Genomic DNA, 25,541 nt, shown 5'->3' with positions numbered 1-25,541 from the left:
GGAAGAAAGACATTAACATCTTGAAATAGAGAAAGATAGAGAAATCTTGGCTACATCATAACTATGTTTTCTTAAAGAGAGTGATTTCACATGGGAAAATGTGTGGATGACAAGATGGGGCTGGCTGCGTTTAAATTCCGCGTAGAATGTGGGGATTTGGTAATGTTACAGGTCAATTGCATTATTTTCTACTTCCTAATGTGGACTTTAAGATTCTTGATGAAGCTTCATGATACCATACCCACTTCTTGATGGCATAGGTAGTTATATACAATCATTCATGTGCCACTTCTTGAATATTTCTAGATTCCACAAGCCCAATGAGAGAATTTTACTTTTCATAGTTTGCTACTATAGAGTTCCACAAGCACACGGGTGGACAATGTGATAACAATTTTGTCACATTTGTCATACACACATACACCACATGATAGTATCATCCTCATGTGTTCTATTGGTATTTTCATAGTAGAAATAATCGCGATCATGCGATAATTAGTTGCAATCACGACCTTTATAAATTGCACTAATCCAATTTCTTGCCAACCATAATATAACATTGTTTATAAACATCATTAAATGCATTTCTAATACATGCAATTGCCTCTTACAAATTTCAATGATGTATTTTTGTCGGCCATCTTTAGTAGTCCATTAATGACACATTGTGAGCAAATAATTCATACAAATTCCTTAGTTTTCCCTCTTCCATGTCTTCAACTCCATGTGTTTAAACAAAGTGCACATATTGCTAGAATATCCTCAACCCCCTCTGTATAATGTGCCTCCTTTAATGTCATGGCATTCTTGTTTGCGATCTCTTTTAAGCATGGACCATGGTTATGTCATGTTCCTTCTTTGGAACCACATATTATGACCTTTGACATTTAATGATTTCATGTTACTTCTTCTATGCATCCAATTTTCCATTCCCTTTACTGAAGTTCCTTGACATGCTTCTTAGCCATTCAAAATTGATCAATGAACCACTTTATTTCTGAAACCGTGTACAAATATTGGTATGCTCCTTACAATTAAAGACATGTTGTACCACATCATATATATATCACCACCTATTCTATCCTCAGAGTGGGGAGTGAATCATGCAAGCATTGCGCCACCTACTATTTGCACAAAACTTTGTTATATGTTTGCAACTTGTATAATGGGTTTCTCGTGCAAGTTACATTCTTTGGAACCCCCATATGTATAGTGATGTAATTAAAACAATGTGTGACATTCAATGTGCGTGCATGCATGCGCGCGCACACACACACACACATGTGTGTGTGTGTGTGTGTGTGTGTGTGTGTGTGTGAGAGAGAGAGAGAGAGAGAGAGAGAGAGAGAGAGAGAGAGAGAGAGAGAGAGAGAGAGAGAGAGAGAGAGAGAGATTATATTATCGTCTTTGGAGGTCAAATATGACCTATGAGACCAAAAATATTACGTTTCACGTGATACGTGTGAAAGTGAGTGGTGACTCTCGATGTTCAAGAACTTTACCAATGAATGTTGCAATCGAGAGTGCACATTGTGGTTGTGAGACGAATTCATGCAAGGATTGGGCTCGGTCGAAGAGATGTGGAAAGCATGTTTGAATATGATCAAAGGCAGAGCATTGTATCAAAGAGTGCACATTGTGGTTGTGAGACGAATTCATGCAAGGATTGGGCTCAGTTGAAGAGATGTGGAAAGCATGTTCGAATATGATCAAAGGCAGAGCATTGTATCAAAGTGTGATACTCAGACTCACAAACTTGTTTAGGGCAAAGTGTGCATAACCGACCACTCTCATCACTTATGCCCCAACACCTTGTTTCACATCGCAATGCATGTGAGCTAAGTCGCATGGAAGCAATGGTTCGAATGGCAGATAATGGTATGGGCTCTAACATGTATCGATGTGTACAATTTCCCCGTTTCGCAAAGAATATGGTTTTGTAGTTAGGTGCAACATGTGTAGTATAATGTGTGAAGCGTGAGCCTCCAAATTTGTCCCATGTCATGATACATTGATGTTGCAAAAATGCCTCATTTACAGAGGAATCTAATGATACATCATGAAGCAAGTGTCTCGCATCCCATCTACCAAACCATTTTTCTATATCTTGCATCCAACCGGAACACAACATTTTGTTTTTATGCATCTTTTGGATCTTTTTGCTTGCTTCCCACGCAATTCTAGGAAGTCGATGTGAGGGACTTTTTTGAACCTTAAGCATGTATTCAACAACCCTTTCCATGGCCATGATCTCAATGGGAAGCGATCCCGTCTCAAGGAGGAGGAGGGTGTAGGGCGTTTGTTTCTTAACTTGTAGAAACTTTGTAAGAAAATGTTTTTGGACATTTTCAAACTCTTTCCACATAGATTTAGGGATGCTACCGCCCCATACTTCCACCCCATAGAGAAGAAGCGGTGTTACCAAAGTGTCGAAAAGATATTTCTTGAGGACCCAACACTTAATATCTCCAAGATTGCATGTGTTCTCAAATGCACAGTATGCTCGCTTACTCGCCTCTAAGCGGCGTGTAGCACATTCATTCCATCTATGATTTGAAGGAACTTCAAGGCCAAGATATTTGAAGCTTTCCATACATTCAAGTGGCTCATTGTTGTACATAATGCATGGTTTATCTCTTTTTTGGCTCTTCACAAGCATAATCTTTGTTTTAGAGCTATTGACACTTAATTTAGTATGTATGCAATTTTTTTCCAATGCCTTCATAAGCTTTTGTGCATCTCCTAAAGTATTTGCAAAAAGCACTACATCATCTGCATATAGCAAAAGCATAATCATAACATTCCCAATGACAACTTCTTCAACACATTCTTCCTTTGCAAACTTGGTAACCATTTCTTCCAATTCATCAATGCATAGACCAAATAGAGTTGGTGAGAGTGGGCATCCTTGCTTAACACCAATAGTGCTTTTGAAAAAAATCTAAAAGTTTATCTCTCATGCGCACACAACATATAGCCTTCTCATAAATTTAGGAAATTGCAAGCTTATATTCACTTGGCATCTCAAGTTCTTCCATTCGCCTCCAAAGATGCTCACGAGGTACCATATCAAAAGCTTTCTTGAAGTCTACAAAGCAACAATATAAACCTTTAACTCTAAGGCGACTTTCCTCCATTAATACTCGAAGGGTGATAAGGTGATCAATGGTGCTATGGTGTTTCCGAAAGCCAGCTTGTCCATAAGCTCTCTTACCATTTTTTTTAGCCCATACACTTATCTTTGATTCCATTATACATCCAAATAGTTTTGCCATTAATGAGCCAACCATGATGGTTCAATAGTTGTTTACATTATTTATATCTCCACCTTTATGTAAAGGTTTGATCCAATTTGTAGTCCAATCGTACAACATACCATGTTGCAATGCATCATTAAACATATCACTTATCCATATATGTGCTTCCTTTCCTGTCCATTTGAGCATTTCAACCTTTATACATTGAAGATCGCTTGCCTTTCGAGAGGCCAATTTCTTAAGTCCTATGCATATATCTTCAATTGTAAAGAAGGGAGACATATGTGAAAGAGAACCATAATACATCATCTTTCCGGAAAGAGATAACTCATATAAACTCTTACAATGCATAGACAAGTTGTGAAGAGTTAAGTCACCATAACTCTCAATATGTTTCCCCTTTAGATTTCCCCAAAATTTAGCACATGCATGTGCTTTCTCTTGCGTTTGGATAAATTGTTGAGTAACTTCCCATATTCTTCTCTTTCTTTGAATAAGCCTTTTATACTCATGCAAATGCTTTTGGTAATTCTCTTTATCCTTAACTACGTCCAAAACCATAAGGCACTTTTGAGCTTCACGACATTCTTTATCAAACCATTTTTTCCTAACTGACTACTAATCTTTTGTATCATTTCTCTCTTGAGTCTCTTGTATGGCTATCATCCAAGGTTGAAGAAGAATGGAAAATACCCAAATATAATAATGGGTGGTGGCAGATCTTACAACGTAGTTGGCATTCTAAATTGCCACTTGTAGCAAAGGTCTTTATTTGGAGAGTTTTGATTGGAGGATTGCCTTTGGGATTAGCTCTAAAGCGTCATGGACTAGCAATGAGTAATTGCTTTTTTTGCACTGTTCAAATGGAAAATAGTCTTATCGATTTATACAATGTCTGATTGCTTGTTAGATTTGGAATTACATTTCTCAAATTTGGCAAGTTTTATCACAGTGTTATTTGACACCTAAACAGTGGGTGTTTGCACAATTTACACATGTTGACCCAAAATCAGAGATGAAGATTGTTTTTCTATTTTTGAGATATTAGGGATTGCATCATAATTGGAACATGCACAAGTCTTTTGTATTCGATGGTAGACATGGAGTGAAAGCATATCTACGAAAGTTGAAGGGAGTACTAATGTGGCAATTTTCTTTATTGGAGCAAGTGGAAATTCTTTCCTCAATGGAGTGTTCATATTGCCAATTGGCAGTTCAACATGTTCCACTACTCATGTAGTGTAGTTAGTGGGTGACCATACTCCATTGTCATACCCATTGTAAATAGTATTTTTTACACACATTTATTAATATAATTGTGTGTTTTCACCAAGAGAGAGAGAGCCCATATGATCACAAAAATGCATATCAATATATACAATAATACTTCAACAGATGGAGGACTATGATTAAAGACATTGGGATATCACCAACTCAATGGAAGCATTCGACTTCAAATTCCAAAGCTCTTCATGTGCTCAACAATGGATTGTATGATGGCAAGAAGTCCCTCTCTTTATTTATGCAGTAATCACTGGTTAATAGAGAGAAATGTACATAATTGAGATAGGGAGAGAGGGGGGAGCCTGAATGGATACAGAGTGTGAAGACTATAAGATCGTGCATTCCACCTTGACATTTAGTAAATTAAGAAAAATAAACGATATCCTCTACATTCCACACTGGCATTAGTAATTAAGGGGAAATTTGTGACAAAGAGACATATGTTACATTCCATAGTGGCATCAAGTAAATTAAGGGAAAAAATTGTAATAGAGAGACATGATAGTTGAGCATTGAACTCAAGGTCTTGACTTGGTAGGCTAACTAGTTACCATTAGGGTAAGCTAATTATAAAGATAAAAACGCCTGCATGAACTAATAAGTTAATATAGACTTCTTCAAACTCAATTTTATAAGAGACTACTAATTTCTCCTACCATTGTGCCATTGAATGTCTTCGATGGCTATCATCTAAGGTTGAACAAGAATGGAAGGTATGTAGCTCTAATTGTGGGTGATGGAAAATCTTGAAAACATAGTGACATACATCATTGCCACTTATAGCAAAAGTTCATCATTAGGAGAGTATTGATTGAGAGTTTACATTTGGTTGCAGCTATGAGGAGATGTGTACTAGCAACATACGATCACTTCTTTTGCAATGTTTAAACGAAAGATCGTACACACACTGTTTCATAGGGGTTGCATTTCTCTGATCCAGTAAGTTTTGTCTGTCCGATTGCTCATCAAGTTAGGGGTTGAATTTCTTTGCTCTAGCAAGTTTTGTGACTCTGTTGATTTGTTGTCCAAGGCGAAGAGCGGGTGGGCGTTTTTGCATACAAGCAAACAATTCGTACATATCTCGAACCCCACGAGAGGAGAGATATGGACATGGTTTTCCTCAAAGAAAAAAGTACATATATATTATGTATGTATAGAAAGCTTGGGTGGGCGGGGGATAAGGATGGGGGTATTTGTAGTGTAAAGGTCTTCCCCCTCTTTCTCATTCATTCATTTTGCTGCTAAAAAAATAAAATAAATAAAGTCGAGAAAATTTTACCACAATTGCCAAGCCCCCCCCACCCCCCTCTCCTCCTAAAAGAAAACAAGACAAAAGGAAAAAACAAAACAGAAACGAAAACAAAATTATGCGTAAAATGGCATCAGCAGAAAAGCTCGATCGATCGATCGAGAGCTCCGGCTATGGAGATTGTTATCTCTCATTCTTCTTCGCATTCGCATTTCTTTCAGACTTTCACGTTCCCGTGTTCATCTTCATCGTCTCCTCTTGCTCTCTTTGATTCTTGATTCTTGATCCACGTTTTCATCTCATATTTTTTGCCTCTGCCTTCGTCTTCATATTCTTGATTCTTTGATCGTCTCTCTGTGCGAGAAGGTGGAAAATCGTGGTTGCGAATTTTTTTCAGCTTTCTGATCTCTGAGGCATGGATTCATCGGAGAATTGGCTTGGTGGATTAGATTGGACTTCTGTCGAGGTATTCATGTCGATTTAAATCATCGGAATATTCTATTTCAAATTTCGATCTATGTCGTCACTTCTTTCTGTTACAGGTGTTCCTTGCAGTAATATATGATTGAAACCTGCTTCAAATCTGTATAAAAACTACTTCCCTCACGATCCATTTGTTTTTTCTGTGGTCTATCTTCTTGTTTCTGTAGAATTATGGTTTCGCATTTTAATATTTCTTTGTCAAATTCTGGTGAATGTACGTGCTCGAAAATCTCCATAGACTTTTCTTCAAATTTAGTTTTTTTTTTCTTCTTTTCTTCTTTTTTCTGTAGTGCCATACCATTTGAATCAGTACTTGAAATCCCTAGAATTATAGCTTGAACTTTTGGATACTTACGTCTGTATAGCTGTGGATTTGCCTCAAATCTGTACAAATGTCACATTCAATCTATTTTTCTCATTACTTCTTGTTTCTTTAGTTGTATCGACTTATTGATCGTTTGTTTTTTCCTCCTTGTTCAATTCTATTTTTTTGTTTATATATATATATATATATATATATATATATATATATATATATATATATATATATATATATATATATATATATATATATATATATATATATATATATATATATATATATATATATATATATATATATATATATATATATATATATATATATATATATATATATATTCTTGTTTCTGTAGAGGCAGCAGGCATGTGGTTGGAATGTGTATAATTATGACTTAACATTCCAATATTTTTATCAATCTTTCTTTATTCTCGTTTTTGAGAATTATGTATTGAAATCTATAGTATAATGGCTTCACGTTTGCATCTCCCCTTTTACCTTTCTCCTTCTTTTTGCTTCTGTAGACATATGTGATAGAAATTTTTACAGTTGTGGTTTTCCGTTCGTCTCTTTCTTTTGGTTGAGGAATATGATTAAAATCTGTAGAATTATGGCTGTCTTTTTTATTATGTGAAGGTATCTGCCCTTAATATTTGTCAATATTTTTTTCTTTTTGATGTCTACATGTTATTAAATCTGTAGAATTTTGGACATAATTGTTTCTCATTGTTTTTGTTTCTGGAAAATTTTGGCATTGTGGTCTAAGTATTTCTTTCCTTTTGTTTCCATGGAGGTATGTGCTTAAAATTGTACAGTTACATTTCTGATTTCTTTTCTTCTTACTTCAATCTTTTTTTTTTTTCTGTAGATATGTGCAACGACTTGAAATATATTATTCTGATTATTATAATCGTTTATTTTTTGATGGTTTGGAATACAGCCAATATCTGGTTCTTTCTCTTATGGCATGGAAGATCATCTTTTAAAATATGAATCCATCATCACAGAGGTATCTTCGCCAACATCTTAAATCTATGTTTGATTTTTCTGATGAATCTCAGTTATCACTGGGATTAAAAGAGGAATGGGAAGAGTTTTACTCTACATGTAGTGGTTTGTGAACTTAAACCTTAAGACCGTGGGACGAGTCATAATTGGAGTATGTTGAGGAAGGAGAAAAGTTGAAGGGAAATCTCATTCCTCAATTAACAAATTAACTACCTGAAAACCAGATATAATCTCGATAAAGTGAAATGATTCAATTGCATGTCCTACTGAATGACTACAAAGTAGGTGAAGTTTATGATGGATAAGAATCAAAGAACTTGAATGAAGTCCAACTGAAATATAAAAGATTTGATTGCCAACAGAGCAATCAGTCCTGTTGCTTGAGATTACGGTGTCTTGGATTGTCTTATGATGGATGTCTTCTGAAAATATCATTTTCAGTTTCATTGAGCAGATACTTTCTTTTTGGTTAACTCTCGTAGACATTCGAGGATAATCTTAGGGAGTATAATTGGTTATTCTCATAAACTTTCTTTCATTGTTCTCATAAAAGAGACACTATTTTCAATTTTAATATGTTGTTGAGTTTCATTACTGATTTTGTATATTTTTAGGGGAGAGGAGTTCTTCTTGTGAACATGGATATAGCTGGCACTTTGCTAGTGACAAATTATCGACTTATATTTGTGGTTAGTCCTGCTGAAATGTAAAAGCTTTTCACTTATTTCAATTTTCTCACATATGTTCTTGATTATGCTGACCAAAATATTTATGAACCAATGGCAGAGTGAAGGACAGAGAAAAGTGGTTGCTCTTGGTACAATTCCTTTGGCTACAATTGAGAAGTTCAGTAAGCAGGTACATATGCACATAGTGATGTTTGCATATTCATGGCTTGCTTCTATGCTCAAATGTTGGTAAACCATTTAGTTGCGCTATTTATAATCTTGATGTTTGCACAAAAGCAGCAGCCTGTCCCACGTTCAAGTGATAAGACAGTTTCACAGCGGTTACTGCAAATTGTAGGTATGACTATGTAGGTAAAGGCACCTGTTTTAGCATTTTTTGTTCATTATATAATATGATTGGATTTAATTGTAGGGAAAGACATGCGGATCATCTTATTTGGGTTTCGTCCTAGAATAAAACAGGTATTCTTTTCTTCAACATATGCAGTGAATTGAATGTTCTGCAGTACTTTTGCATGTTCTTTTATGAGACAAGGTTAATAGTCTGAGACAAAGTTAAATCTAAGTTCTTTTGTGAGACAAAGCTAATAGTCTGAAGTCCAAGTAGTTGCACTGAATCTACTTTGGCATTCTCTACTTGCTTAGACATATTTCTCTTAAGAGTGTCATAGATTCTTGATTTAGTTTATTTAGCTTTGATTACCAGCTGAATTCTGTTTGGTATAATCAAAGTATGTTTTCACTAATAGTTTCTAATAACATTGAAAAAAGTCCTATGTGCAGTATTCTAGTATCTCGTCAAGCATAAAATTATATAATAAATGTTCGTATCTTAACTGATACAATCTCTATATTAGCTGTTTAACTCTTTACTTGCTCCTTTCTGTATGCCAGAGAAGAGCAATTTGTGATGGTCTGATGAGAGCAATGAAGCCAGCATCATTATGGGATCTATATGCTTTCGCAAGTAACTCCCCTAAATATAGAAACACCGATCCCAAAGTACGATTACATGCCGAATATTTACGTATACTTTGTCCCCCAATCATTAAAAACCATAGAAGCTCTAATAAGGTTCGAGAAGCAGAATCACGTGAATATTGGCGAATTTCTGAAGCTAATTCAAGCTTTACCTTGTCTCCAACATATCCCTCTTTATTCATAGTACCCTCATGTATCAGGTAAATCAGAAGTGCCCTCATGTAACTTATGGTAATCTATTAGCAGCATACATTGTATATATTTGATATATGTAAGTACATACCTTTGTGCATTCTTCTTGACACAAACTCCTGGTGAATTGCTAGATGTCACTTTCTTTTAATTGAAAGGTGGTTATCATGGTTTTCTTCTATTTAATTATGATTTTAAATTCAATGGATCCATAGTCTCATGATATTCTTATATTTACGCTCTCTTTCCTCCAATTTGTAAGACACAATATTCTTGTGTTGAAAGTGTGATATGATATTTATTACTAGATTTGTAATATACCTTTGATATTTTATTGGCATCCAACCTAACAGTTCATTGATTTGTTTTTAGTGATGAAGAGGTGCAACAAGCTGCAGCATTTCGAGCACGGGGAAGGCTCCCTGTCATGACCTGGAGACATCCTGGTAGGCAACTAATTTTCTTGATAAATGTAAAAATTATGATATGAGTGATGTGACATCTTCATTTTCTGTGTACAGAAAATGGAGCAGTCCTTGCGAGATCCTCTCAACCATTGGTTGGACTTATGTTAAATAATAGAAGGTGCATTGGATCCGGTTACTAGTATTTATATGTATGCATTTTTATGTGAGAGATCCTCTCAACCATTGGATTCAAGCCAATTAATAGAAGGTGAATGTATATGGTTACTAATATTGATATGAGATTAATGTTTACTGGAGAAAAGGACATAAAGTATGTGAAAAGAGAACTTATTTGTCTAGTCTAGAAGTGAAAGAAAATAAGGGAGGGCTGTGGGTGATAGATGGCATAGGAAGCTCTCTGTAGGGAGGGAGGAGGGACATAAGTTTTGAGGTGCCTGTGCTAGATATGTAAAGTGTTTAGGATTATAATATCCTGCAGTTTGGGAACTGATTACTGAATAAATGTCAAAGACTGGAATCGGGATGGACTTTATCCACCATGAGGATCCGACATGGTTTTCCTGATGGCAAGGGAGGCCAAGTCTTTGTTGAGATGAAGTTAAGCTAAATTGTGTAGGACAACACTAGAAAGTAGTTGCGTTTTTAACTTGACTAAGATAAACTAGAAAGTAGTTGCGTGTTTAATTTTACTAAGATAAACTAGAAAGTAGTTGCGTTTTTAACTTGACTAAGATATAGAAATACTAAACTCACCGATAAATTAGAAACTGAAGATGTCAAAGATCTGTCTCTTGCTCTGTGCCAAGCTCTCTTTTATAGCCATAAAAAGCAAAGGAGTAGCAAATTCTGTTTATTTACGCAAAGAGCAAGTGTAAACATGAAAAGCAACCTCAAATGGAAAGGCTAATTCAAAATTCGAAACAAACCCAAATATTTTCAGTTTGCATGCTCTCTTCTTTGTATGGCTATGCTCTTACAGAGCTATTCCTATTCTACCCTGATGAAATCTTAAATCTCCTTGTTCTTACCCTCCTCTACTCTATACAAACCTAATTGTTTATTTAAAAGGAAGTATGTTCAGGTTTCCACTATTGTAGAATTATGATAGAATAGTTTTTCTATTTTATAAATCATAGTTAGTATGCCAACCTATTATTACACTCTGAAGAATAAATACTACCTGTATTACTAGACCCTGCCAGGAATTGGGCATTCTGTTTGTGTGTACACATTCTGTTTTTATATATGGACATGGTTCTTTTATCTGTTTTGTGAAGGTAATTTTCTTCTGGTTTGTAGCAATGCAGATGAAAGACTTGTGGAGGCTCTCTGTGTTCCATCACAGAATTCTGTCGAGCGGAGGTATACGATAATAAATCTATGTTTTTCCTTGTTTTATTTCTTCGTTGGTCATGCAATATCTTGTAATTTTTCTAAAGGCCTGTAAATGAAAATTTGCTGCTGAATGTGTTTAGCAAAGGTTATATGCAACTATCTCACTTAGCAATAGGGGTTTGCAGTCATTCCCTTTGGAAATTCTCTGTGGAAAGATCAATATATTTATATTGGGCTTGTTTAGTTAGTATGCATGCATATGATTCTGGTTCTAGGTTTTCGGCCATGCAATTTTTTATCATAGATCATATGGGTTGCTGAGGTTCATGCTCTACGTTTACATACCTACGTGAAGTGATGTAGTCAGCGCAATGCTGCCTTTTAATAAAAACAATTGATACTGGTGATTTGGATGGACACCTACTTTACCATCGTGGTGCTAATGGAGAGTGATGTTTAATAGAAACCTCAAAACGTGCTTTAATTAGTTCTTCACTACGAGTGATGGTTTATAGAAACCTTAGAACTTGTTTTAATTAGTTCTTCAGTACGAGCCATTGATACAAGGTACTGAGTTGCATCCCTCCATGTTCTCTTAGGTGCACATGAGCTTGAGATCCTGTTTTACACTTTTCCTGCTGCAATTGTGCGTGGCACTCACCTTATAATACAATTTGTTCATTGTCTGTGTTGAGGAACTGTCTGTCCATTCGTTACTTTCTGTATAATGGGTAACAAAAGCATGAATAACCTGGTTTATGTCCTCTGTGTAGAAAGCTATACATAGCTGATGCAAGACCAAGAAGGAATGCCTTAGCTAATGGAGCGATGGGTGGTGGATCAGAGTCTTCAACCAATTACTTCCAGTGTGAGGTGGACATCCCCCCTTTAGTAGGATCTGACTTATGTCAGGGAACTGTATTGATGATACTGAAATCAGAATATTTTACAGGTCGTATTTTTGGGGATTGAGAATATTCATGCAATGCGTGAGAGTCTTTCACGTTTGAGAGATTATCTTGATACGCATGGTGCTGCTCCTTCTGACGGTTCCTCATCCTTATTGGTACTAGTTTGACTGATTTTATAATTTACAAAATAAAAAATAATAGAAACGTAATGCCCCCAAATTCTTCATTATTTTTCCCCGAATTCTCCCAGGTATTGGGAGACATAATGAGAATTCATTAATAATTATTCAAGTGCTCCTGAGTTTTTATTATTTTCCCAAACATCTTTTTCAATTCATAAAAAACAATTAAATTTGCTGTTTAAGCTTATGCATGGTTAATTCATCCCGTTTTTCTCAATTATGTATATATTTTGAGAAATTCTAGTCATTTCATTCCATTTTTCTCTCTCTCGGAGGGGCTGACCAAAGGAATTTGGAGAAGTAATAAAATCTCAGTGGCATTTGAGGAAATAAAAGAAAAATTCAGTTGTATTTCTTGGTATGAATTCCCCCTGAAAGATTATTCTCATTTTCTAATGATAACATCCTGTGCTACTTCCAGAGAAGTGGTGGATTAGCCTGGGGAGGTGGAAATCTAAGCAACATGTCTGCTGCCGTTTCGGCTCTTGGGGATAGTGGCTGGTTGGTGCATGTACACAATGTACTTGCTGCGGCAGCTTGGGTTGCTGCTCGTGTAGACCTTGAAAGAGCTTCTGTGCTTGTTCACTGCAGGTTTGTGTTTCTCTAAAGTGTTTTTGATTGATTGTAACAGTTTCTCAGTTCACTTCACCTTTTGGTGCATTTATTTTCAATGTGATCAAAACAGGTAAATGTTTGGGCAAAATGCTCATATTATTTTTCCCCACTCTGGAAAAGTGATGAATTTCTAACTATTTTTCTGACCATATGTTTATGTTACACTAGCTAATCTTCTCAAATGGTTTACAAAAAGAAGTGCTAGATCTCTTGAGTAACAGTACAAGTTTGCTTATATTTGTTTTCAGTGATGGCTGGGATAGAACAACACAAATTGTTGCTTTGGCAGAGCTTATGCTTGATCCATATTATCGAACATTTCACGGCTTCCAGGTTTGCTGTCTTATTCTCAATTTTAATGCATGGGCATCCATACTATATTTTAGTCCTAAGCCACATCAAACGCTTCCTGGTCTTCAAATAATGTTTGAAATAGTTCCGCCAAAATGGAAACACCAAATTTGGATGAATTTGGACAGCTATAAATATATTCACATCTGTGAGATTTTGATACAATGTTTTAAGTAAACAGTCAGATTTCTTATCTGTTTCAGTCCTGAGACGGTTTTCGTTGCCTAGGAAGAATTGCTCTGGATGGGATGACATCCTATGTCTGTCACCCAAAAGGTATGCAGAGGCCTGCTTCACAAGACTTTTTTTGCCTCATCGTGGAAACAGCTCAAGCAGACCCTTTCTGTCGCTGGGTTTCCTTTTATCTACCTATCTTTATACCTCTAATGAATCATTGTATATAAGAGAGAGATCTTCTCATCTGATGGTTCCAAAATCACATGCACACATGTTCCTTTACCATATGTTGATGGCCTGTCTAATTTATTCTGTTCTGTTCATGATAATAGAATATGTTGATAATTCTATATAGTGTATTTAGGTGTACCTATTAGACTGTCCTGTTCAGCTAGTTTGACAGCTCAACCGGCAACACGTGTGTTGAAAGATTGGCTTAAATATATTAAAATTGAGAACCAGCAAATAGATCAGATTTTCTGCTCAAAGCCACATTGATATTTTAAAGTTCTTGCTTGAGTGAAGTGCTTATGTTATTTTGCAGGCATTAATCGAGAAAGATTGGCTTGCTTTCGGTCATCCATTTGCAGATCGGTTGTGTGTACCAACATACAATAGCAGTAATAGTCTATTTGCATTGGACAGTGTACGACAAAGTTCAGGGAGCATGGGTTCAGGTTCACCCATGCGGACGACTCAGGGGTCTGCATTCAACTCCACCATGGCTGCAAACACAAGTGGGGCTACTAATAATTATTCTCCCATATTTTTGCAGGTGATTTTATGTTCTAGTTTGCAGTTATTCTCCCTTCCTCTTTTTCTTTGAGGTGGGCATATTTGGTTGTGATTATTGCTGGTTGTTATGCTATAGTGGGTAGATTGTGTATCACAATTACTGCGGTTGTATCCACGAGCATTTGAGTTCTCTTCGGTATGTGCATTTGTTGTCATTCACAGAATTATCATCTTATCGAATATATACCTGATGGGTTATTTTTCAGGCATTTCTAGTGGAAATGTTGGATTGTGTATTATCATGCCGCTTTGGTAATTTTCTTTGCAACAAGTAAGTTGCCTGTCTATTTCTGCAGAGTATTTGTATCTACTGGAATTCTTCTCTACATGTCTGCTGCCTCGAATTTGTGAGAAGGTCCTATGTGCGATTTATATTTTTATTATATCATGATAGGTTCACTACTACTGGGGGCTCAATTTCATAATTTGGAAATTCGATACGTTAGCTTGAGTATAGCATATGGTAGTCTTGCATTTGTAATGGGCTTTTATTATATCATGATAGGTTCACTACTACTGGGGGCTCAATTTCATAATTTGGAAATTCGATACGTTAGCCTGAGTATAGCATATGGTAGTCTTACATTTGTAATGGGCTTCTATGTATTGGATGCATCAGATGTTTGAATCAAATTTTATCCTTTTCAGCTCAATGCCAGTATATCAAATATTTTCTACATGCTACCAGAGCCGTGCATAATAATTAAATTACTGATAGACACACATGCTTGCTGCTAGACATTAGGCTTAAATGAACCTTGAGTGGTGGTCTCCAGCACAACTTAAATTCCTCCAAGAAACGGCAAACCAATGTCACTCAATGAACTTATTGCCTACCCAACTTTCTTCCTTTTTCAGTTGGTATAACTTTCTCACTGGCAAGAAAAATACCGAATTTCAAACTTCCTGGCCACTATCCCGACTGCAAGTCATAACTTATGCTACAGTACAATAGTCCAGTTCCTAACAGAAAGAGCATGTGATACTAGCATTCCATTGATGATGCATATGGGGAATAGACTATATTTATGTCTTCAAAAGGTCAAAATGACCTATCAGATCAAATCCATGTGAGACCTGTTCAGAATATGCAACATAATTGTTAAAACTTACCTACTGCCTTGACACAATTCAAGGTCATTGTGCATGCCTAAAAGATTAAAAAGCCCGAACCTAGATCTGTTATATAAGTTAGGATAGATTGATATCTTTTTGAAGTCTACTGAACCGATTGAGAACTACGGAATGGACCCAGGCCCATGGGCCGATTGAACTTGGTTTCCTTTTACTTTATGACTTCGATTCTACGGATGAAAATGCTAATCTGGAGTTTCTGTTGTGCATTGGGTGATATGCGTTACACTAGTCAGTAACAGTTGCCAATGAACCGAACCGCGAAACCGCGGCTTAACGGTTTAACGGTTTAAACAGTTAGAAACAGTGGTTTAAACGGTTTTTAATTTTTTTAATTTTTAAACTTTTTTAAACAAAAATTTAAATTTTAAAAATTTGTTTTTAAAAAAACTTTTCATTTTCAGGCCTTATTCTCACATTTTAGGAAAATCTTTAAAATTTTGAAAATTTAAAATAATGAAATATTTATAATTTATAATTTTAAAATTTGAATTTTGACCTAAGTTGAAAACCGAAACTAAACCACGAAACCGCAGCTTTAACGGTTTGAAATTTTTTAATGGTTTGGTTCAGGTTATTTTTTTAAAAACGGTTCGGTTTTGTCACTCTCAAACCGAACCGAACCGAACCGTTGCCGATTGTTACTAGTCAGGACATAGGCTGAGAGGTTAAAACACGATTCAGGTTTCCTGTGAGGGAAAGTAGTGGCCATTTTCATGGAAAGTAATTTCTCTTGGTGCTGTATGCCAGCTTTAGTGAGATAGGTTTCATGCCGTTGTATATCAGATCTTACCTTCTGTCAAAGCCCAAATAAAATTATGAAGTACCTGTATTGATTATATTGCATAATCTCTGTCTTGTTTCAGTGAGAAGGAAAGATTTCAAGCTGGGATTGCAGATTCCTGCAGCTGCATGTGGCTATATCTAGAGGAATTGCGTGCATCGAAGGGTGGGGATCATGAACACGTCAATATTTTCTATGATCGGAAACGTCAAGATGGAGCGTTGCTTCCTCCTGCAGCTGCCCTTGCTCCGGTGCTTTGGCCCAACTTTTTCTTGCGATGGGGTCGTCCTTCTGAGACTAATACAAAAGAGAGTTTCTCAAGTAGCTCTAGCAGTTGGGTGCAAGGTGATGAGCTCGAGAATGAGTGTCGTATTTTGGCACAATCCTACTATAGTTTGAAAAAGGTGAGATTTCTTGATCATAATTATTCAAATATTTCAAATGACCATCACTTGTACATATCGAATGAATGGCTTTACTTCCTCTGCAATGTCCTAGTTGGGAGCCCATTTGTGTAGCTCTTGATTGATTTGTAGCGTGAGGAGTGATGGGGCAAAGGAAAGCTGTGATCATCCTCCTCCTGTTGATGAGCTTGTGTGTGTGTGTGAGAGAGAGAGGGAAACCTCCATATGAAGTGGCCAAACTGGCCTATAAGAAAAATCAAAGTGACTAAAAAGGACTAAAAGTTGGCCTATAAGAAAGACCAAAGTGACCTAAAAGGATTAGTAGTTACATTCATGTGAACGCAAAAACGTATTATATCTGAACTATGTCACTGTGTGAAACATTAGGGGTATTTTGGTGAAATATCCTGAAATATTTCCAAATGTAGAGGTGTGATTAAAAAGCTTCACATTTTTTGTTTCATCATAGGCCAAGGAGAGAGCTGATATCAAAGTACGTGAGCTGACATCCAGGATGAAAATTATGAGTGACGAGTTGCGTGCTGAAAAGCAAACTTCGTTATCATCCATTTCATCATCATTGCGCATCGAGAAGGAAAACATTGCAATTAAAAGAGCTCTTAGAGCCATGGGTTGCAGGGTACGCTTTTCTGATTCCGACACTGTTCTTGCTTTAAGCTCCTCTGATGAAGGTGAGGATTCTGTATCAAGCATGATGATCCCTAAGAAAAAGGTTGAAAATCCGAATAAATCTAATGGTAAGAGTGCTCTAGAAGACCTCGCCGTGTCTGTTTCTGTTATGTCTGAAGAACATCTACCAGCTGATCTCTTGAGAAGAACATGCGGGGATGAGTGTGATTTGGAAAATGAAGAAGGGTGCAAATGGCCAACAAATGGTTGTGCGCGTGTTGGAAGTGCATTTATGGGTCTTAAAGCTAATTTTGATGCTCTTGAGCATTTATCAATACTAGATCGGTACTTCAATATCGACGATCAAAAGCGAGATGCAGGTTCATCAGCAGGCATCACGTGAAAAACCAAAAATATTTCAAGAATGCTATTCTTGTCTTTGCATACATTCGCACTTGATCTTTCCTGAAGAAGAGTACTCATCAAGAGGAGTTCACAACATTTCCCCAAAAGGATGTGGAATGTGTAGTCTGTGTTACTACTTGTACACTCAAGAAGAGGGCACATAAAACGAAAATGAAGTATTATATGTAAGAAGAATATTTTGCTCAACACATTTTTTTCCCTTAAGACCTACCAATAGATACCTAGCAGTTCTTCAAGGTTCTCTGCATTTTGGTTGTGGTGGGTTTAGAGAAGTTTTGGACATGAAGATTCATCATAATATTTTGGGTTTCACATAGTGTATAAATAAAAGAAATCAAAAGAATTGAGGTCTGAATTAGTTTAGTCCTGTATTAAGGCAGTTTAGTTGCACATGAAATGAATGAAGAGGAAAATGCTTAAGCATATTATGGAGATATGGAGATACTAAGCATTATGGGTTCCTGAGAGAACTATTTAGGACAGCTATCTCGAAACTCTGATGTATTTTAATTCTCTTTTTTTCTAAGTGGATTTTGGAGAATTTGTGAAGGAAATATTTTCGGGCTCTTTGTGGGATGTCTCAATGTATAGTTGCTCCCTCCAAAAATGCTTTATGTTTGTTATTTGTTGTTCGTATCACTTCAAATGCAAACATGTTCTACATTATCACTATCTAATGCTGTATCATGGTATATGTTTTTTTTGTAGACAAATTTAAAAGGCCTTACACTTTTAATTTCTCAAATGATGTAAATGAGATTTAGTTGTCAAGTTCAATGCTGCTCATCATTTGTGGCATCTGAATTTAAAGTCGGATAATAGATAAGCTGTTCTCACAATATAATACTTTATTAGCGAGAAAATGTGACAAGCATACATCATGATACCTTCAATTTATAATATTAACTCTGCAAAACACAATCGAAACATTTAGAGAGAGACGACTGGCCCAAATGGTCATGTAGAGAGCATCAAGAGAACCATTGAAAGGAAAGGTTAGCTTCTGTTTGGTGTGATGATAATGACACAGGTCCCTCAAATATAAAAGGAACAGTATTAAAATAAAAATCGTATGTAACGAAGATATCAATCAAATAATCCTCATGAGAATGAAAAAAGGGAAAAAACAATTAGACAGGTGACTTATAAATGATAAAACCATTTAGGCACTCAGAAAAGTACAGAAAATTGCAATATTTCTCATCAATAACAAAAACTTTTTCTAAAAGCTATGGCTATGGATGAAGTATCTCGGTATTTTGAATAATAGTTGGGCAAACCACTCGTCATACTCTTTCATTCAGAATATAGAAAACAATATTAATGTCTAATGATAAGGTTTGGATTCAAGTTAAGTCCAGATTATCAAGCAAAATTTCTCACATCTATCTTTGAAAGTAGATAAGCTTCCAAATGATATATGAGAGCAAACATCACTTCAGAACATTGAAATCCAAAATCAGCCATCAGTATTCAGCTCAGTTTGATCAACTTGTACTTCTAAGGTCGAATTCTGAGACAGAAAGAGTTGAACGCACCTGTGAAGATAAGAGGTCATAAGAAATCTAAAAAAAGGTGTACCTAATGAAAGAAAAAATCATAGCTAAAAATGAAGATAAAGGGATGTTTAATATAACAAACATGCATTTCCACAAGCATCTTGTAGACCCCAAGTATCTCACCTCATGATCCTCTAAACCCACCATAGTTCTCATTTAATTACTCCTACGCATTCTAACTTCTAAGACACCATCTTCGACAGCATTTAGCATTAACATTTTCTTTGTTTTCCAAACAATATGTGCACATACTGAATGCATTTTGAAAGCATACAACATAATCAACATACCATGAGAAAACATAAGAATGAGGGAATAGGATAGAGTAATCCTATTCCCATTAGGGAATGGGACCATATCCACATATCATCTTGAATGTGACCTATGGAGAGAGAGAGACTTAGACTTAGAATTTTTATCATCCTGAAAGAGAGAAGCTGAACTCCAAACCTCAACCCTCGCCCTCGCCATAAGCCAAGAACCGATAGCGTTGCTCGTACTCTCCGTCGATTGCAAGTGTTGCTGAGAACCACTTTGGGAAGCGAACAACATCTCCAGCATAGAAATGGGCAGAATCAGGGGAACCATGAGGAGTGACTCGTAGACACCCTTTCGTGATATAGACTTGTTCATCCACTTTCCAATGCCAGTCATGTATGCTCTTATTACCACTCTCCCATCTCCTCCACCTCTCCACCCCTAGCTCTGATAGCCTCTCCTTCGTAACATTCTTCTCCACGTAGATCCTGTACAGGTCCTCCACCGATGGCCTCTGCCTAGCAGAGATTGGAAGACTCAGACGATGAGTCTTCTTATTCTGCTGCTGCTGTATTGAAGGTGTGACGATGGTGGGGAATTTGTTGCTAGGGACGAGGCAACCCGCGAAGGACAGCGATGCCATAACTACAGACACACAGACAAGAGGGAAAACAATCTTGTTTTGTGAATCAATCGATCGAAGCTCTTACAATAATGGATTTTAAGTTAGAATGTTAGTGAATTGCGGCCATGGAAATATCCTCACACAACAAAAGAACGCAAGGTCTTAGCACTATCTCCACCAATCTTCTTTAGTAATTGGTTCTGAGCTCGAATCCTCTCCCCATGAAACTCCTAGAGTGATATTTTGATCTCCTCTACAACATGTATCAAATCAAAATACTTAATCCGGAGAAGCGAGGCACAACTAGTGAAACTATTTTGGCATAATCATTCGCCACAAGATTCTGTTGTCCAACATAGTCGACCAATGTGTCGAATGAGGATAGCTAGGCTTCATATTTATATCCAGACCTAAGGCCCCTAGGAAAGTTCACACTTGGTCCTTAAGGGTTGTCTCAATCTCTAGGATTAAAAGTAAACCACCCTACCCTCCTTTACACTCTCAATTAACCTCTCGTGTGTATAATTCTATGGTACAAACTTCCACAGGATAAATTATGGTTATGCCCGTAACATGCATCATGAAAGGAGGACAAATTTCTATGGTGTTAAGCACTCAACCATTACCTCAATTTGCTATTGGTCACACATTCAAGGCCAACGGCGATGAATTTCTATAGTAAGCAGCAGAGAAACATTTATAATAAGTGTCAAGAATTCAACTATGAGCTCAATTTGCTATTGGTCCCAAGTTTTGTAATGAGTGCCTCCTATGTTTCTTCATTGCCAATTTGGTAAAAATAGTCAAGCCTACGACCTTCCACTAATAAGGCCAATGGTTTATAATTAACTGAGCTACATAACCAAATCAAGTTTCATAAGATGATAATAATCTGGGTATTGAAATTTGCCACCCATAAGATACACTTTAACCAACTAAGCTACACCGCAAAATGTTAAGTGCCACGAGGATGAATTTCTACAATATGTGAACTTTGCTTTATTTCTTGATGGTTAACACCAAGCGAGACCCCCCTCTTGCTAGTTACGACCAAAAGTTAAGTGACATGAGGATGAGTTGCTTTATTTTTTGATGATCAACGCCAAGCAAGATCCCCCTCTCAATTTGGTGAAGGTTGGTATTAAACCCACAACAAGACCAAAGATCCCCCTCTCAATTTGGTGAAGGTTGGTATTGAACCCACAACAAGACCAATGCTCTAACCAACTAAAGCTACAAGACCATTAGAATAACTATGATATGAATTTCTCGTCCAAGTTAGTTTGGTGAAGATGGGACTTGAACCATGACCTTTGGCTCATAAGAAGTTTGGTGAAGATGGGGCTTGAACCCATGGCCTTTGGCTCATAAGACTAATGCTCTAACCAATTGAGCTACAAGACCACACAAATCAAATACGTGATTGTAGAAGTAAAGACCAATTTACTAATTTCTGTTGACATATCATTCATGCTTGTTGGTTGAGATTCTCATTGTTTTGTCCTGTCCTCTCTCCATTAGGAAAACTAGTGTTTTTATTGATTGTAATGCTATTAGTAATCTTCTTTTTGTGGTCTTTCTTTCTATTTAAGTGTTTTTCAGGGTCTAGATTACAAATGTAAGTGACATTGTTCTTAATTAAATGATCCTCATTTATTTTTTCTTGGAGACTACTATGATAATTAGGTGGCTTGAAAACAATTGGTGGCTCATTCCTACCTCCCGTGTCACTAACATTAGGGTAGCGATTGGTCTAGCTTTGTTCATGACCTTGGTGAGGAGGCATAACTCGAGCCAAGATTAACACATGCATTTGATTTGATGTACCCACCTTTACCCACCTTGTCCAGACACATTATCCCACTGGAACAAAATCCATCAATCGAATGTTCTAGTCGGCTCACTAACCTTATTTTCAATTTGATTTCTAAAAATGATAATATAATCTGCAATGCATTTCTCATAGCTTAGATGATAGTGGTTCATATGATGGGTTTTTAGTTCAGCATCAACTCAATGTTTGTTAAAATCAATCATCAATCGCAATAGAATGTAACGTTGATTCATTGAGTGTATCAATTGCTAAACGTGAGATTGCACATGCAATAAAACACACACAAAACATAAACTTTAGAGAGCTCTTCAATTCAAATAGAAGTCCAAAATCTATTACCCAAATACTAATATAAGCGCATACCACTAGAAGAAGATTGATCACATGTATCAATGGAGAAGCAAATTAAAAGCTATCCTTACGTTCTTCTCTACTTCTATTGAGATTGTTCAAATGACAACAAAAAATATCATAAATTAGATGGGTTTTGATTATTGACCAAATTAACATCTTCCTCTCTTACTTACCTACCAGGCTACCAGTCTAATTGAATGTAAGAACTTTTTGTAAAATAAATATTGAGTCTATGCCTGAGTCGAAGATTTTTGGGTCAACCTTGGTGCTAGTAGACTTATAGCACACTATTTATTACTTTGAAAACCCAAAACTCCAAGAGTTAACCTCATAAATAGAAAGCTTTTGTGCTCATACATGGGTGGGCATCCGTCATAGGTTATGCAACCCCAAAACTATATAACATTGGGCTAACCTTTCAAATGTTTCAAAAACCTAACTTATTTTCTTTATAGAGAGAACTATCTTATTGTCAAAGTATAAGTAATTGTGGGACTCAGGAATACATGTTGTATGAATTTGATCACAATAATACATATATGTTTATATTCTCGAGGGTATTAATTCTCTTCTCAAGTACATTAGCACCAACACCAATGAATGTTGGTTGAACTATGTCTATTATTAAATATTTCAGGAAAATAAAGGCATGGCTAAACTCTCAACAAAATGGCCATGGAAAAGTATTTGTCGTTTTTATATATCTACTATATAATGGGGATGTTTCTAACCAATATCTAAAGTCACACATGCTCACTAGATTAATAATTATACCAAAAGGTTGAGGAGCTTAAAATTGGTTCGGGGTGATTCCCTATCATGGGGCATATTTGAGATATCATCGTATAAAAAGAGCTTCTGATGGCTTGCTATTGAAGATTGTTGTAAACTTTCCAATGTGGTGACCATGCTTCCACTAGAGGGGCTAGAAACACTACAATTGTCATTATTAATATTGTTACCATAAGATGCTCCTTCATGAAATATATGATCGACTGACTTCAATCCCAAATCAAGCTTGATTTTCTCATCACCTTCATTATATAAATAGATGTCCTTGCATTCATTTGGTATACAATGAACATTATAATTGGCCTTGACACTATAATCAATATCACTCCTTTTGTTGGTCATATGTTCATGAACGATATTGAGCTTTGGCCTTTTATGTGGGTATAACTTACTCTTGCTCAAGGGGGTGTGATGTAAGTCAAAATTGACCTCGCCATAATCATGAGAATCAAAGGTTTGGATTAAATTAACTCCACCTGATGTAAAACGCTGAGGTTTGTATAGGGTGTCCAAATTATAACCACAATGACGAACATGTGATTGAGTTGTTATAGGTTGCACTGCTTGGTCACTTTCTAAGCACCCATTAGAAGATGGCATGTGCTCCCGAGTAAGTGAATGGTAGTGTTGCATACTTGATCTAAGGTTACTACTACAAGAATTGTTGGTGCTGCTCCGGCTCCTCTTTGATACCTTGTTATTACGATTATTATCAATCTCATCATCACCAATGTTGGTATAGCGATTATGAAGTGTCCCTCCGCTAAGGACAGTCTGCACGGCCTCTTGGCACACATGCCATTTGCCTGACCAAAGTAGACCTACTGCCCCGTGCACCGGATTCACCGTCCTCCCGCAAGCTTCGTATAGAAGTGATTGGAATAGAACTGAAAATTTTTACAGTTGGACATTCAAAACATTAAACATGCATGACAACCACTTACCTCAAATGTTCAAACTATTGATACACAGATTCAATGAACTACATACATGGTCACACCATGGAAATGCTGCAACATAATGGAAATTTGAGATATGACATGAGCTCAGAATGTGCATGTAACCAGTATAGCTAGATTGGTTAGGGTTAATCAATAGGAACCCCGAAGGCATGAGGTTTGAATCTCAAGATGCATACAATGGGGGAACTATGGTTTAAAAAACCTACCCAATGGCATTGTATCCCTAAACAAATTGGAATGAATTTGAATGTGCTAGCAATGAATCAAATTATCATTAATTAGGAATGTTATTAAATAGTACACAGTAATAATTCACCAATGTGAAATATAGAATTGCAATAATTCTTAGTCTTAATTATCAATGTGAAATTTTCTTTGTAATAAAATGATATCAGTATTAGATAACTTAGTTATGAGAAGAAGAAGAAGTGCAAGTGTAATTAAGGTCTCAATGTGTCCCTGTAAAAACCAAAACAAATATATATATACATCGTATAACTCCTTAATTGTACAACAAACCCAAAACAAACATAAGGATGCCCCAAGATTTATTCATCAAATATAAAAAATGCTAAACATGAAAGAGAACAAAAGGAGTTGTATGTGTGAGTGTAATGAATTATACATGTTCTTTCAGTATGAGGGACAGAGGTGAGGAAGTCCATGAGGCCAGATCGACCGAAGAATTTGGCGACGAAGAGTGTGGCAAAGCCTTGCGATTCGCCGGATTCGATCCACTGCAAACACGGCCTCAATACACACCCATCACCACACCCTTTCCTTAGAACTCTACATCCATTGCAGCTCATTATATAGTCTTCCAAATAAAATTTAACTCAAATCAATGTGAATTGAGGATTTTATTATATATATATATATATATATATAGCTAATGATGAGATTTCTTAACAATATTAATGACTAACTTATATTTTGGAAACTTTGAACTAAACTTGTGACCCCTTCTTCACTATCAGTCTATCAGCATATACTTAGTGTGAGATTAACTATGACATATATACTAAAAATCCCTAAACATTGTCCTTTAGCACTTGTCTCGATTGAGTATGTCGCTCTTAAGTATGCATTAATCATAATTTAGATGATAAATTACCTTATTAAAGTATATATTATACTAGTAAGGAGGATATTTATCAAAGCTAGAAGAGAGGATGAAGTGGGAGGTAAACAGATGGTTTTAATAGGAGATTGGACTCAAGCTGATTGTGTGTGTGTGTGTGTGTCCCTATCCATGTATGTGTGAAGAACAAAAAGAAACAAAAGAGTCTATTAAAGGTGGATCAAAAGGCTAGGCCTAGCTAGGTGTAATGGGGTCATGGTAGTGAAGACGAAAATTGGTAGAGCCACATATATACTATAAACTCTTTGTTGTAGACCTCCTCCCCAAAAACAAAAAAACATCCGGATTGTGTAGAAGGAACGTTTTACCGACTTTAGAGTACATGAATTTCGACGATGAAGTGAATTTGTTCTTCCTTAAAAGGTTCACTATTCGATTATCC

The 25,541-nt window shown here is 36.3% G+C and overlaps 3 protein-coding genes and 1 non-coding gene across 7 annotated transcripts; 1 reads left to right on the top strand and 3 right to left on the bottom strand.

Annotated features, from left to right (window-relative positions):
* Positions 1 to 5,849: 5,849 nt before the first annotated feature.
* Positions 5,850 to 18,200, top strand: LOC147868267 (phosphatidylinositol-3-phosphatase myotubularin-1-like). Of its 4 annotated transcripts, none has more exons than XM_087317209.1 (19): positions 5,850 to 6,256; positions 7,533 to 7,601; positions 8,215 to 8,289; positions 8,387 to 8,458; positions 8,569 to 8,626; positions 8,702 to 8,751; positions 9,184 to 9,470; positions 9,835 to 9,908; positions 9,984 to 10,047; positions 11,190 to 11,252; positions 11,999 to 12,098; positions 12,178 to 12,291; positions 12,740 to 12,909; positions 13,182 to 13,266; positions 14,006 to 14,236; positions 14,333 to 14,392; positions 14,463 to 14,527; positions 16,257 to 16,578; positions 17,048 to 18,200. In XM_087317209.1, the coding sequence occupies exons 1-19, from the start codon at positions 6,206 to 6,208 to the stop codon at positions 17,609 to 17,611; spliced, it is 2,574 nt and encodes an 857-aa protein (XP_087173335.1). In that variant the 5' UTR covers positions 5,850 to 6,205; the 3' UTR covers positions 17,612 to 18,200. The 4 variants fall into 4 exon arrangements, with proteins under 4 accessions (XP_087173335.1, XP_087173327.1, XP_087173342.1 ...); XM_087317201.1 differs by having other exon boundaries at positions 8,566 to 8,626; XM_087317216.1 differs by lacking the exons at positions 5,850 to 6,256; positions 7,533 to 7,601; positions 8,215 to 8,289 and having other exon boundaries at positions 8,406 to 8,458; positions 8,569 to 8,622.
* A 704-nt stretch (positions 18,201 to 18,904) lies between these two features.
* LOC147868266 (uncharacterized) lies at positions 18,905 to 20,276 on the bottom strand. Its single transcript, XM_087317188.1, has 2 exons — positions 19,644 to 20,276; positions 18,905 to 19,172 (listed from the first exon to the last, which is right to left on the bottom strand). The coding sequence occupies exon 1, from the start codon at positions 20,092 to 20,094 to the stop codon at positions 19,645 to 19,647; it is 450 nt and encodes a 149-aa protein (XP_087173314.1). The 5' UTR covers positions 20,095 to 20,276; the 3' UTR covers positions 18,905 to 19,172; position 19,644.
* A 1,130-nt stretch (positions 20,277 to 21,406) lies between these two features.
* Positions 21,407 to 21,480, bottom strand: TRNAI-UAU (transfer RNA isoleucine (anticodon UAU)). Its single transcript has one exon. It is a non-coding gene; the product is annotated as a tRNA-Ile (tRNA).
* Positions 21,481 to 22,773: 1,293 nt separating this feature from the next.
* LOC147868264 (uncharacterized) lies at positions 22,774 to 25,321 on the bottom strand. The gene is made up of 2 exons (XM_087317175.1): positions 24,644 to 25,321; positions 22,774 to 23,943 (listed from the first exon to the last, which is right to left on the bottom strand). The coding sequence occupies exons 1-2, from the start codon at positions 24,825 to 24,827 to the stop codon at positions 23,033 to 23,035; spliced, it is 1,095 nt and encodes a 364-aa protein (XP_087173301.1). The 5' UTR covers positions 24,828 to 25,321; the 3' UTR covers positions 22,774 to 23,032.
* Positions 25,322 to 25,541: the final 220 nt, after the last annotated feature.

The sequence above is a fragment of the Azolla caroliniana genome, unplaced genomic scaffold, assembly GCF_043228905.1.
Source record: "Azolla caroliniana isolate FFs.n. ecotype wild unplaced genomic scaffold, voAzoCaro1.0.p SCAF_1, whole genome shotgun sequence".
Classification (NCBI taxonomy): Eukaryota; Viridiplantae; Streptophyta; class Polypodiopsida; order Salviniales; family Salviniaceae; genus Azolla; species Azolla caroliniana.
The sequence above is the reverse complement of the archived record's forward strand: the minus strand, read 5'-3'. Positions and strand labels throughout refer to the sequence as shown.